This window comes from Ochotona curzoniae, unplaced genomic scaffold, assembly GCF_017591425.1.
Source record: "Ochotona curzoniae isolate NIBS_2020 unplaced genomic scaffold, NIBS_Ocur_1.0 scaffold_4701, whole genome shotgun sequence".
In the NCBI taxonomy this organism is placed as follows: Eukaryota; Metazoa; Chordata; class Mammalia; order Lagomorpha; family Ochotonidae; genus Ochotona; species Ochotona curzoniae.
Genome location: NW_024467122.1, coordinates 84,554,661 through 84,569,661, shown reverse-complemented (window position 1 = coordinate 84,569,661; position 15,001 = coordinate 84,554,661). Strand labels below are relative to the sequence as shown.

Sequence of the window (15,001 nt, the reverse complement as noted above, 5' to 3'; positions counted from 1 at the left end):
GGTGAATCCAGGGCCTGCCTGGGCATGAGTTTTCTCTTTTCACGATAAATACAGTGTGAGGGAATCTCTGCCATTCGGGTCCCTGGCTCTGCCCACTGCCACCATCTTGGAAGGGGGATGTTTTGGTCAGGTGAGTTCGACCTTGAGGGCTTGGGTAGAAGGACCTTCCAGCAACGTAGTAACTGCTGGGGGGTATCTGAATATTGGGCAAATTCTAGGGCTTACAGGTGCAGTGGTAGAATATGCAGGGCTTGAGTAGAACCAACCCCATGGAAAATCAAGCCCTGCTGGATAGCTTAAGAGTTGGGGTGGTGATAGGATGAGCTAGGTGTGGCCATAGAACCTGCCAACACTCACAGGTACTGGGGCCAAGAGTAGGTGGGGCAGGACCAGCCTGCAGCACCCATATGTACGTCCTAAAACAAGTTGTGGGGTGGCTCAGGATACAACATTCACCAGCTCATACAAGGACAAGATGGAGGGGCCTGATATGCCTACAAGGACCTAACTCTTGCTGGCATGTGTGAGATCTGGGTCTAGGAGTGGGCCAAGTCAGGGAACACAGAAACTTGCCTAGTGGGTCATAACGCCTAGTGGTAAGCATGGAGTCCAGGCCTGGGGGCTGGGTAGGCTGGACAAGGTGGCACCACATGTTGGCAGATGTGTAGGTTGATTTTTGAAGGGAGCAGATTGGGCAGGGCCAAGCAGTCTTTGCCGCATCACCAAGTGTGGACCAACCAAGTTGGAGCGCAGGTCATACCAAGCTAGGCTGTCCGACCTCTATGTTTGCATGAGACAGGGATGGGAGTAGACTGAGCAGGGTCAGGTTCTAACACCTGCCAGCAAGAGTTCAGACTGGCGGCAGGCTGGGACAGGCCAGGCTACAGCATCCAAAGGCAAAGGTCAAGATAGGTAAGGGACTATGTTAAGCTGGGTTAGAGCAACCACTGGCACACACAAGATCTATAGCTGGGAACAAGCCTGGTTGGGAAGCAAAGGGGACACACTAGCTGGGATGTGGTTCTCACTGGATAGTACAAAAGCCAGAGTAGGGTCTACGCTCTGGTCTGGACATGGTTACAGTGTCTTTCAGCACAAGTGTGGATTGGGTCTGGGATGTACCAGGCTGGGCCAGACTCTAGCACCCACAGTGCTTGTGTGAACCAGGGTAGGTGTGGGACAGGCTAGGCTAGATGTCTGCCCCTGCTGATCCAGGTGTGAGCTGTGTCTGTATGTGGACCAGGCTTGGCTGGGCTGTAACACCCAAGAGTAAAAAGTAGAGCAGGTGAGGGCTGATCAGGAAAGGCCACTGTTCCTGCTAGGACAAGAGGTGAACTAAGTATAACTGACCCGTGGACCCACTGGTGTGCATGAGATCTGGTGGTGGGAGAGGTTCTGATGGAGGAGCTTGGGAAACTCCTCTGTCAGGACACAGTTCCTAAAGGTGAGCACAGGTAGGCTGATAGAGAGCAGCCCAGACCAGGCCAGGGAATGGTACCCAAAGGCATACATTTAGCTCAAGTCTGGGGCAAACTAGGCTGAGCCAGTTTGTATCACACGATGGCGAAAATGAGCACCAGAATGGAATGTGTGTCAGCTGGGTTGGGTCACAACACAAACCAGTACACATGAGGGCCAGGACTGGGTGGTTGGCTAGGCTGAGCTAGACTACAGCACCTACTGGCAAATGTCAAGGTGAGGTTGGCCATGCCAGACTGGGGCTCAGTACCCAACCAACACAGGTGAGACCAATGGGGAAGGGGACGATCAGGTAAGGGGCTGCATTGGACTGTCCTGCTGGATCACCAGTCACACTGGAAAGCATGAGTTGATGGGGGCAGACCAACTCAGGCAGGGCTACAAACCGTTGGCCTCATGTGAGCTGGATCAGGGGTAAGGCAGACTAGATTGACTATTCCTACTGCTGTCTGCATACGCCAGAGTGGGTGAGAATTGGTTGGCTTTTGCCACATCATTAGCTGGCAGATGCTGGCATGTGGGGTAAATTCTGTCAACTTAAACTATAGAACCACCTGGAGAGTGCAAGATCCGTGAGTGGGAGTGGACTCAGTAGGGAAACAGTGGGCACCTGCATCTTGGGTTGCCACTCTGCCTGGTGATCATGAAACCAGAACTGGGACAGGCATGGCTTGACAGAGTGTCACCCACTGGCACATGTGTGGCTGGATAGTGGAGCTGGTTGGGTTGATCTAGGTTTCAGGGCCCATTGTCAAGTATGAGAGCTGAATGGGATGTAGGACAGACTGGACCAGTCTGTTTGACATACTGATAAGCATGGGAACCAGGGCAGGTTTGGGCCTTGTGGGGGTTATTGCAGATCACTCTGAATAGGCTATAGCTCCCATTGGTTTGCATAGAAATCAGGAATGGAGACAGAAGTGACCCAGCAATTGCAACTACCAGTGTGTGCAACGGACTGTGCCAGACACTGATTTGGCAAGCACACACAAGAGTTAGATCTGGGATCACCTCAGATGATGTTTCTTTGGGTATCCCCCCAACTGAATTGCTGGACTCAGAACCCCAGCCATGGAGAGAATTGCAGGTTCTGTGGTCTGACCAAAGAGTGCATTGTCAAGGCTGAGCCTCCTCAGTGACTTAGATGGAGCAGTGAACAGCATATCCAGGTACACATGAAGGATATGACAGTACATTGAAGTCTGTAGAGGACAGAGAACAGAACAAATTGATCAACTACCCCAGCCAAGAGTTGGCAGTAAAGAACTGGGCAAATGGAACTCTGTGAACCAGTGGATTCTAGAGAGATTTCGTTGTGATTGGAGTGGCAAGATTGGCAGTAATTCAGAATTGTTGAACTAGCAAAACCTCTTGAGCAGGACCCTTGTTCCAGAGTCCAGCTCCAGCTGAGTTCAGAACTCGCGAAGGGTGCATGGATAAGGCATAAAGAGGAAAGAAATGGACCACTACGATTTTATGATGGTAATGGACAATGCAAGAAAGCTGTCCGCTTTATACAGAAGCAGTCAAAATCTGGCCCAGACTGTTTACATCATGGTCAAGTGGGTGTTTCTAAGGATAATTCTGCCATTTTCTTCACCTTACAGCAGGATGTTATGCATCCTGATCCTGTGATCAGGAAGTTCTCAATAGATGGTGCATATCAATCAGTAACACATTCCTACTACAATCCTCATCCTACAACTTGATCCTGAATCACTTAAGGGAGGAAATGCATCACAGAAGGAGGGACCTAAACATCAAGGAAAGAGGGAAAGAATAGATTCCCACCACACCTAGGGGCTTAACACCCTTGATTAGCATATGGTCAATGGGGGCAGCTGAGACAGCAATAAATAAAAGGCCCTTTTGCTTAAAAGGTATCAAGCAACATCAACTTCCAAGCTCACAGTGGTAGTAAACACCAACTCCCACAAAGGCAGACAATGCCTAACTAGATTACAGAATACTCAGTGGGGTTGTCCGGTGTCCATGCAAAGGGAGGTGGAGCTGCATTCAGGTGATGCATTCAGGTGCATTCATTGTAGAGACATCCACCGGGCCCTGCCACACAGCGGGAAGTTCCTTGCGGCCCTGCCTGTAATGGGACAATACTCTTCACACCTTCCGTCTTCCACACCCACCACATGGACCCTAGCACCCTCAGAGTATGTCCCACTTCAGAGGTGCTGGGATGGTGTTGGGTGGCTATCCTCCATCTTAGGGTGCAGAGGCAGTTTGGAGGTTGAGTGTGCTTCTTTCCTGTCTCTCTCCTCCTCCCAGATATAGGGAAGAAAAATAAGAGAATGTGAAAATGTTGATTTCACCTACCTTCCTATAATCCTTGACCCTTATCATTCTAGGCAACTATGTAAAAATCATCAAAAATAAAAACAATTAAAGGAAATAAATATCTTTGAAAAGTTCTCCTAATTGAATTTGAAATGTAATTCTTTATGGCTCACCAACATATCCACTAATCAACCTGAAATATAGTTCTATATACAGTATATTGTTTTGTGATCATTTTAGAAATGCAATATTTAATTGAAGCATAGATTGCAGAGAGATGAGAATATTCCATCACTAGTTTATTCATGCCCAAGACGTCAGGGCTCTGCCATGCTTAGGCCAGGAACAGGAATCCATCTAGGTTTCCCTGGGGGTCCTGGTACCCACCCACTGTGTTCCAGGCCCAACAGCAGAATGCTGCATTGGAAGTGATAAATAGCCAGTAGGCATAGACAAGGCGTTTGGTTGTCAGGCATGATCTGTCCCAAGCAGTAGCCCAACCTCATGTACCATGACATTCACTCTTCTAAGTGTAATATTTTTCTCTGGCTTTTGACAACTATTTCATGAAGTAAAGATTTTTTTTTTAATTAAGTTTTTTTTTTTTTTTTTTTTTTTTTTTTATTGTAAAGTCACACAGGCAGAGAGGAAAATCTTTCATCCAATGATTCACTCCCCAAGTGGCTGAAATGGCTGGAGCTGAGCCTGTTGAAGACAGGCTCCGGAACCTCTTCCTGATCCAAAGCCAGGAGTCCAGAGACTCTTCTGGGCCTCCAACGCATGTGCAGGGTCCCAAGGCTTTGGGCCATCCTTGACATCTATCCCAGGCCACAAGCAGGGAACTGGATGGGAAGCGGGGCTGCTGGGATTAGAAGCGGCACCCATATGGGATCCCGACGCATGCAAGGCAAGGACTTTAGCCACTAGGCTACTGTATCGGGCCCCAAAATATTTTCAAACAATGTTGCTGCCATATTCATAGATGTCCTGTGGGCTAAGACAAATAAAATGGCAAAGTCAAGTGTCATGGGGGGGTTTTGAACTGAGAAGTGTCATTGAAGACTTAGGAACTTTCATTTGGAATAATTACTAACAATCTGTGTAGAATACTTTTATCTATATTTCCTATGTAGGTATAGACAAAATTACCCTGATTGAAAGATTTCTGTCTTTACATAATTTTAGTAGTAACTGCAAGCAGTGTTCTAATGGAAATCCTTCTGCAGCTCCTCTGTAGAACTAGGAAAATACTTAATACCCAGTTATTTGGCTGTAGCATCAATTTTAGTAACTGATGTTTTTCTGTGATATGTTGTAATCTGAACAATGGTTGTTGAAAAATAGGTACGTGCTTGGCGGTAACATTATTGTTTTTAAATAAGTGAATGTTTGAATTAAGCTAACAAGAACCTAATTAATCACTGCCAATTATTGAAATGGTTGATGCTGTTTCAAGGAAGCCTTCCTGGCACTGTCCTCTTTAAAGCACTGTTCTTGCCCAGGGAAGATGAGGGTTTTTGTGTCTCCAGCCATTGTGTCTGGTTTCTGTCTTGACATTACTTAGCACAATAGGAGCCACTAAGGGGGCTAGGAACAAGCAAGACCAATTCCTAACTCCCTCTCCCCACCTTCTCTTGCAGGTGTAGCCCTGCAGCCCACCACTTACTTCCAAGACATGCTTTCGAACACACCTTCAGTAAGTTGTCTGTTTACTTCTTAGCTTGTTTTTACATTGTATTGTAGGGGCTTTGTGATGTTTCATAAAATCAAATGAAAAACCAAGAGGGAAAGAAGGTAAAATTGTCATAACTAAGACATCGGGGCCGTTAGAGCTGAATGAAACTTTCCACGTTTTCTGATACCATAAGACAGACATATTATTTACATGATTCAGTTTTTTTTTTCTTTATGTTTGACAATCTTTACGTGGTTAATTAGGGCAGAAAGGTTCAAGAGCTATAGGAAAGTGTATAAGGCTATCATTTCCACATTCTCTTTTTTTTTTTTTTTTTTTTTGTATTTGGGGTAAATGTGGAGATAAAGGGAGAAGCCCCACCCAGCCTCCCACTTATCTCAGGTCCTCAATGTACATGATTCAGTTTGAAACTAAAATTGTTAATTACTGTGGGATATCAACTTCAAAATGATTTTTGCAGACCTTATACATGATACAATCAAAATGACTGAGTACCAACCTGAAAATAAACACTCAAACATTTGATTTAGAGTAGTAATATTCATTATTGTTGTGGGGTTTTTTTTGGCTTTTTTTGCTTTTTTTTGAATTGCTGACATAGTGTGATGGCTAATAACATTTGGAGGGTATAGTATATTCATGAGCTGCTACAGGAATTTGTGGAGAATGACATATGCTACATTTTTTTTGTTAAATATTTAAATAAATCCCATTTATTTACTTATTTAAAAGACTGAGTTACAGAAAGAGGAGAGAGACAGAGACCTGTCTGCTGTGTGCTGATTGTACCTCCAAGTGGTCCCAATGGTCAGGGCTGGGCCATGTCAAAGAGAAGAAGTAGGAGGTCCATCTGAGTGTCCCACCCAAATACTTGAGCCATCTGTCACTGTTTCCAATGTACAGTAGCTTAGAGCTGGATTGGAAATGGGGCTAATGGCAGCTGAATGTGCAGTGCCGTAATGCCAATGCCATTTCCTACTGCAGGGTGCTTTCTTTTCCTTTAAGATTTTTTAATTTGTAAAGCAGAGCTATTGAGAAAGAAGGTGAGATGGAGAAAGATCTGCTATGTGCTGGTCACTCCTCAATAATTGGAATGGCCAGAGGTAAGCAAGTCTGAAGCCATGAGCCAGAAGTTTTGTCCATGTCTGTGACTTGGTTACAGGAACCCACATGCTTGATCCATCTTCCACTTCCTTTCCAGGCCTGTTATCGAGAGTTGGGTCAGAAGTGGAGCATCCAGGCTATGAACCATTGCCCATGTGGGATGCCAGTAGCTTTATCTACTGAACCACAGAGCTGTCCTTTGTGGCATTATGTTTGATTTCTATTTGAATGCAGAGCAGTAGAAAAAAGGTGAGAGAGATAGAGATCTTCCATCTGTTACTTTACTCCCCACATGGCTACAATGGCAACAGCCAAGGCAAGCCAAAGCCAGAAGCCACTTCGGACCTCACTCATGGGCAGAGGTGTTCAAGGAGTTGAGCCATCTGTTGCCTCTGTTGCCTTCCTAGGGCAAAAGCAGGAAAATGAATTCAAAGTGGAACATGGTACCCACACCATAGTCTAGTGGCTAAAGTCCTTGCCTTGCCTTGCATGAGCCACGATCCCATATGGTCACCAATTTGTGTCCCAGTGACCCCACTTCCCATCAGCCTCCCTGAGTTTGGCCTGGGAAAGCAGTGGATGTCTGCCTAGGGTCTTGGGTCATACATATGACCCATACATATACATATATATGTATACATATACATATATATTTTAAGACAAATGAATAATAATGTATAAATATTGTATGTAATAAATAATGTATAAATAATGTATAAATATTTTGCCGTTTAAATCTTCTAGTCTTCATTTGTCTTAAAAAAGATCTAAACGGCAAAATATTTAAATATATGTATAAATGTAAATATATGTATGTAAATATATATATATATATTTTGGAAAGGCAGATAATAGAGGGAGATACAGAGAGAAAGATTCTTTTTTCACTGGTTCAATCCCCATGTGACTGCAACAGCCAGAGCTGAACTGATCTGAAGCCAGGAGCTTCCTGGGTCTCGCATGTGGATACAGGATCCCAAGTCTTGGGGCCATCCTGAACTGCTCTGCCTTGCCTACCATTATCACCCTGGCCTTAATAATTGTACTTTTGACTTTTAGTTCAGCGTATGTTTTGTCATAATCCACAGAGTGAAGTATAAATATTGTCATTTATGTTTGTAATTGATATTTTTATCAGTTTTTCATTTACTGTAAAATGCATACAAACTTTTTAACACTATCTGTAATTTTTTCATTTCTTTTGTGTACTTTGTGTCATGTCTTTTGAGCCTTTGTTTTCAGGCACATTTACTTCATAATTATGTCATTCTGAGGCATCATCTGTTATGATGTAGTGTTTCTATCTAGTGTGCATACATACATACATACGTATACAAACATTTGTATGTAGTGAGCAAATTTTACATATATCAAAAATACAGATTTTAGTTTATTTTCCTTTTCTACCCTCTCTCCTGCCTGCATTAACTATTCATCTTCCTCTCCACTTTTTAAAACCGCATACTTTGATTTCATTTCAGAATCACAATTATAACACTCCATTAGATAAATAAATCAAGACATGCCAAGTAAATAATAATAGTAACAAAGAATAAAAAACCTACTTTATATTTCTCAAGAGCTTAAACAAAGGATATACAAAATACTGACCATCCAGAACATTACTCTCACATGGGTTACATTTTTTGGTATTAGTGTTTAAAGACTATAGATATTGTTGAAGACTGTATATATTTCTGGCAAATATAATATCCAGTGCCTTCAACAGTTAATTAGAATCAGAGTCATTAGAGAGAACTGTCTTACAGAATAATACAGGGCAGATATTTTCATTTTCATTTTACTCTGTGATGTTGTATAGATTGTAAATTCAGCTGTGTCCATACAAGTTGCAACTTAAGCATATATAGAATGCACTGCCAGTCATTCCGTGTAAGGATCCAGGACTGAGGAGACACATGTTTTTCTAGATGTTGTTGTCATTCGAAGACGTGGCTGTGGACTTCACCCAGGAAGAATGGCTTCACATGAACAATGCTCAGAAAACTCTGTACAAGGATGTGATGCTTGAAACCTATGGCAATCTGCTGTCCTTGGGTGAGTGAAATTCTGTCATGCCCAAGCAGAATATCTTCTGTACAGTTGACAAACTAAAGAGTTTTTAAAGTTTAGGACTTCATAGGACTAGTATTTACGACTGTAAAGAACCTGAACATCTATCAGATTGTCAGAGAATAATTCCTATTAGACCATTTGTGACAAAAATCCTGGAACCACGCTTTTCTCCTTGAAGTCCCCAAATTAGTGCTTTCACTGTCTACATTATTTCTCTTTAACAGGGTTCTACATTGCAAAGCCTGATGTGATCTTCAAGTTGGAGCAAGAATCAGTGCATTGGACATTGGAAAACTCTGTAAACCAGGGACTTCCAGGTAAGTCAGCACATACGAGCAGGGAAGTTGATAACATAGTTCAGTAAATGTTGGCTGGGAAAGTTTCTTCCCAAAGGACAGCTAATGTCATGCATGAGACACAGGCATTCTATAGTCTGCATGTTTAGGTTTATTCTAACAGTGCCTTCAGCTGTTAAAATTTGCCAGCTTAAAGTAAAACATCTAGAACTGCGTATTGATCTCTTACATGATCCCAACCACTTGAATCATCATCTGGCACCTCCCAGGATATGTTTTCAGGAAGTTGTATTGGAAGCAGAGTAGCAAAGATGAGACAAAGTAGTTCTATTATGGGATGTAAGACATTCCAAGCTTTAGTTAGAATTTCTGTATCACGTTTTCTGCTGTTTCCCCATCAATATAAAATAAAAAATTCCAAGTTATTGAAAATGCAAAAAAAAAAGGCTATTATATTAATGTATTAAATGTCCACATTTTACTGATGTTAAAATCTTCTGTAGAATTGCAAAAAAACCTCATCAGCTTTACTTGAGCATTTGAACAGAAATACTTAGTTGTGATTCATGGATATGGTTACTCTTTTTTCCTCATTTTAGAGTCCTACAAAAAGAATGAGCTGCTTGAAGCTAATCAGGAAAGTCAAGAAGGAATCTTAAGGCAAGTTGTAATCACAAAAATTATATAATAACTCAAAAACGAGTTGCATTACATAGATGCTTAATTTTAGCTCTGGCCATACTTGAAACATGATGTGAAATGGAAAGGGTACCAAAGAAACTTGAGAAATGTAATTCTTTTCCTTTCCTTTCTCTCTTTTCATTGCACCCAGAACTAGGCGTTGGGTGGGTGGGCCCATGTTTATTCTTGACCATCTGGTGCCGATTCATTTCCATAGATTCAGTACCATTTGACAAAAGGCATACCGACCTTGTGAAGTCTTCCCTTTGCTGAGTCAAGCCACATGGTTCTGGTCTAAGACCCAGATATCTTACTCATCTTCAGTTGGGAGGCAGGGAAAATGTACACAGGAAAGCTCAGTGGTGCTTTCTGCAACTTAGCATGGAAACAGAAATGGGATTCAGTTGCAGACAGGACTTTTACTCTGAAAGTGACCCAGTGTATTTACAATAGGAAAGGGCCAAACCACCTCCCAGAAGAGAGCTCAGAAATGAGGTGCTTCTTAAATGGCGAGAGGGAAAGACCATCATTTATTTTAAAATGTGTCTTTTTCCTAGGAATCCTGATGCAATGACATTTGGAAAAAAGCATGCCTCTAATGTACCTGAGAGTGGGAAAACTTTTCATCAGAAGTCATACCTAATCAAACATCACAAAATCCACACAGGGGAAAAACCTTATGGATGTAGTGACTGTGAAAAAGCCTTTTGCCACAAGTTAGCTCTCATTACACATCAGAGAATCCACACAGGGGGAAAAGCGTATGAATTTAGTGAGTGTCCAAAGGCCTTTTGCCAGCAGTCATCTCTCATTAAACATCGCAGAATCCACACAGGGCAAAATCTTCATGAATGTAGTCAGTGTAAGAAAGTTTTTTGCCAGAAATCACACCTGATCACACATCAGAGAATCCACACAGGAGAAAAACCTTATGAATGCAGTGAGTGTCCAAAAGCCTTTTCTGACCAATCATCTCTCATTAGACATCAGAGAATTCACACAGGGGAAGATCTTTATGAATGTAGTGACTGTGGGAAAGGTTTTAGCCGGAAATCATATCTAATCCTACATCAGAGAGTCCACACAGGAAAAAAACCTTATGAATGTAAAGAGTGTGGGAAAGCCTTTTGCCACAAGTCAGCCCTCATAATACATCAGAGAATCCACACAGGGGAAAAGCCTTATCAATGTAGTGAGTGTGGGAAAGCATTTTGTCAGAAGTCATACCTAATTAGACATCGCAAAATCCACACAGGGGAAAAACCTTATCAGTGTCCTCAGTGTGGAAAAGCCTTTTTCATGCCATCAGATCTCATTATACATCAGAGAATCCACACAGGGGAAAGGCCTTATAAATGTAGTGAGTGTCCAAAAGCCTTTTGCCAGCAGTCATCTCTCATTAAACATCGCAGAATCCACACAGGGCAAAATCTTCATGAATGTAGTCAGTGTAAGAAAGTTTTTTGCCAGAAATCACACCTGATTACACATCAGAGAATCCACACAGGAGAAAAACCTTATGAATGCAGTGAGTGTCCAAAAGCCTTTTCTGACCAATCATCTCTCAATAGACATCAGAGAATTCACACAGGGGAAGATCTTTATGAATGTAGTGACTGTGGGAAAGGTTTTAGCTGGAAATCGTATCTAATCCTACATCAGAGAGTCCACACAGGAAAAAAACCTTATGAATGTAAAGAGTGTGGGAAAGCCTTTTGCCACAAGTCAGCTCTCATAATACATCAGAGAATCCACACAGGGGAAAAGCCTTATCAATGTAGTGAGTGTGGGAAAGCATTTTGTCAGAAGTCATACCTAATTAGACATCGCAAAATCCACACAGGGGAAAAACCTTATCAGTGTCCTCAGTGTGGAAAAGCCTTTTACATGCCATCAGATCTCATTATGCATCAGAGAATCCACACAGGGGAAAGGCCTTATAAATGTAGTGAGTGTCCAAAAGCCTTTTGTGGTCGCTCATCTCTCCTTAAACATCAGAGAATCCATACAGGGGAAAATCTTCATGAATGTAGTGAGTGTGGGAAAGCTTTTCACCGAAAATCATATTTAATCACACATCAGAGAATCCACACAGGGGAAAAACCTTATGAATGTAGTGAGTGTGGGCAAGCTTTTTCCCAGAAATCACGCCTAATCACACATCAGGGAATCCACACAGGGCAAAATCCTTGTGAATGTATTGTGTGTGGGAAAGTTTTTTTCTGTAAATCAAACCTAAACATGCATCAGAGAATCCACACCGGGGAAAAACCGTATGAATGTAGTGAATGTAAGAAATCCTTTTCTTATAAGTCAGTTCTCATTTCACATCAGAGAATTCACACAGGGGAAAAGCCGTATGAATGTAAAGATTGTGGGAAAGCTTTTTGTCGGAAGTCAAACCTGAGCAAACATGAGAAAATCCACACAAGGGAAAAACCTTATGAATGTAGTCAGTGTGGAAAAGCCTTTCGCACACAGTCAGCTCTCATTACACATCAGACAATTCATGCAGGGGGAAAACCTTATGAATGTAAGCACTGTGGAAAAGCTTTTGCTCAGAAGTCCTACCTAAACAAACATCAGAAGATCCACACAAGAGAAAAACCTTATATGTGCATCTATTGTGGGAAAGGCTTTTGGCAGCAGTCATCTCTTGTTAGACATCAGAATATCCACACAAGGGAATAATTTTGGGAATGTAGTAAATGTGGTAAAGCATTTTACTGGAAATCACACAAACCTTACAAATGTGTTGAATGTTGAAAAGCCTTTGATTAGACACCAGAGAATTCAGACATGAAAACATAAATGTGGTGAGTCTGGGAAAACCATTTACCAGCACTTACCTTTCTTTAGACATAAGTTACATCTAATCACCTGTCATAAAATTCACACAACAGAGAAACCTTTTTAATATGAGCAGTATTGAAAAGCTTTTGCAGATGTACAGCTCTTATTTACACATCTGCAAAATTATGAGTAGTATCATTGTATTTCAGAATACAGGCTTCATGGTGCTGTAAGGTATTTCACATGCAATCTGTATTTGTTGTCCCTTTGTTATGAGTGAACAATGTGAATAAGTTCTGCTTTCATATTTTAAAATGTTATCGAATAATCACTGTATAACACTTGATTGAAGTACCATCTTTTTAATTTGCACTGATCTGTTATAGCTTTTTTACAATCTCTCATCCTACATCCTGTTACAGACTAGTATTGGAATCACAACTATTATTTGAGGCATGTGACAACTGTAATGCTAAATACTCAGGTTTGAAAAATGTATCTTTCGTCAGAGTGGAGATTTTCTTGTGATGTCTTTGAAAATGTGAATCAGTCTTGGCCACTTTCTCTGCTGCTATGCTCTTGCAGGTATATCTCAGGCACATAAATTTGTCTGGTATCACATTCTTGGGATGTGGTGATGGCTAATGGAGTTTGTGTGTCAGCTGCCAGAACTGCTGCTCAGATTCACACTGATTTCATGTGTCATGGCTTCACAAGCAGGTTTTTTGCCACCAGATGAATCATTTTGCTCATATGAGCTTTGGTCTTAAGTCTTTCAACCCTAACAATGAGCTAGTGTTGTAGCATTGTAGAGTAAGATTGTATCTGAGGTGCTGGCCTCCCAGATAAATACCACTAGTTCGTATCCTTGCTTGAACTTCTAGTTCCTGGATTCTGACTTCATATCAGCTCAGTTGTTGCTTTAGCCATTTGTAATGGGAACCAATGGATGGAAGATATTTGTCTGGCTCTGTTTCTCATTATACCTCTGCACTCAGATTTTAAAAAAAAAATGAAAGTGCAAGCCATGACTGATGTTGCTGTAAGTCAAATGTTTAGTGTGCAGCCCATTGGCATGTTTCTCATCTGGGACAGCCTTGACCACGTTCACTACTTAATCTTTAGGTACAAGGCTCTATCAAACCCAAAATTCTGAGTACCAAGTGCAAGAGGTAACTTTTTCTGCAGAATGCACTACGTAGCATGTAGCCAATGCCTTAGTTAAATTGAAGAATGAAGTTTGTGCACTTCTAACTGCTTTCCGCCAGTATTTGCATGAGGCCCCAACATTCTCATGACGAAGATTGAAAATAATGGTCTCACTCACAGTTCCCTAGTCCTACACTCTTCCTACTCTGGTCAAAATGTAAATGTCATCAAAAATTAAAAATACTAAACTTTTTAAACCAAAAATTTTAAAAGACTCATTTTTTCATTGTCACCTAAATGTAAATATCATGCAAATAGTAGATGTACCAGTTGACTTTCTTTTTCTTTAGAATGTATCATAGAAAGATTAAAAGTGGAATTTGTAAATGGATATTTTCAGTGATTGAAAGAACCTATAGCAATTTTTACTGAAACTTGGATTTTTCCTTGTAAGTAGTATATGTAAATGTGTTGTCTGTTAGGAATTATGCATCGCTTTATAAAACAATAAGCATTAACCTGCTTTTCTTAAAGACAGAGAGGGACAAGACATGCTTATAATGTGTCTATGTGTGCTTGTGATGGTTATCAGGTCTCTGTGCCACAGGAAGATGATAGCCCATTGTTGTGTACTGTTCTCAGCCCCATCACCTCCACCCTGTTTCCTCTACATTAGCAGTTCCCATAGTGCCACAGATCCTCTGAATTTTCTGCCCTGGGAAACACTGGATAGCTGTCAATATTGAAAGGCATCTCATTAGGGACAGTTACACGGCTTCTCTCTTGATGCTTGTGGGGGTGGTCCTTTGTAGCAATGTTTCTCAAAGCATTGGTTTTCAAAATCTAAAATAAAATCCGTAGCCAGAAACCTAGAGCCTCTTCCAGGTGTCCCATGTAGCTGGAAGGTCCCAAAGACTTGTGCCATCCCCGACTGTTTTTCCAAGAAATAAGCAGGGAGCTAGATGGGAAGCAAAACTGTGGAGATTAGAATTTGTGCCCATATGTGATCCCAGCACATTCAAGGTGAGGACTTAGCTACTAGGCTACTGCTTTGGGCCCAGTCTAAACTATTTTTAAAGTAATCAATCAATCTGGCTGAATTGGATAAATACTAAAATGTGAGTTCATTCATTTACCATGCATGGCTATCATTTTCAAATATCTTGACAATTTGTCTTTTTTAGAAATATGTATATGTTTATATGTTTAATATATATGTATTTAATTTATTTTCAACGCAAATAAATTATTGAGGGAGAGTGTGTGTTTCCTCTGAAAGGTCATCTTTGAGTTTCATTGAAGCTCCTCTATACATCACTTGATTTTTCTCACCTGCACATTTAAGGTTTTTATCCTTATGTTCAATTGAGGATAGCTTGACTATCATGTGTCTTGGTGAGGTTTGCTTTTGGTTAACTCTGTTGAGAGTTCTGTG

General features: G+C 41.4%; 1 protein-coding gene across 1 annotated transcript in view; it reads left to right on the top strand.

The window, feature by feature from the left end:
- The window catches only part of LOC121148972 (zinc finger protein 268-like), a 28,629-nt gene extending 15,667 nt beyond the window's left edge, over nt 1–12,962 (top strand). The window contains exons 2-6 of the mRNA XM_040969362.1: nt 5,412–5,467; nt 8,503–8,629; nt 8,872–8,964; nt 9,543–9,603; nt 10,182–12,962. Coding sequence (XP_040825296.1) covers nt 5,447–5,467; nt 8,503–8,629; nt 8,872–8,964; nt 9,543–9,603; nt 10,182–12,315 — 2,436 coding nt within the window. The 5' untranslated portion in view covers nt 5,412–5,446 and the 3' untranslated portion in view covers nt 12,316–12,962. The remainder of the gene's footprint in view (nt 1–5,411; nt 5,468–8,502; nt 8,630–8,871; nt 8,965–9,542; nt 9,604–10,181) is intronic.
- The last annotated feature ends 2,039 nt before the right edge of the window (nt 12,963–15,001 follow it).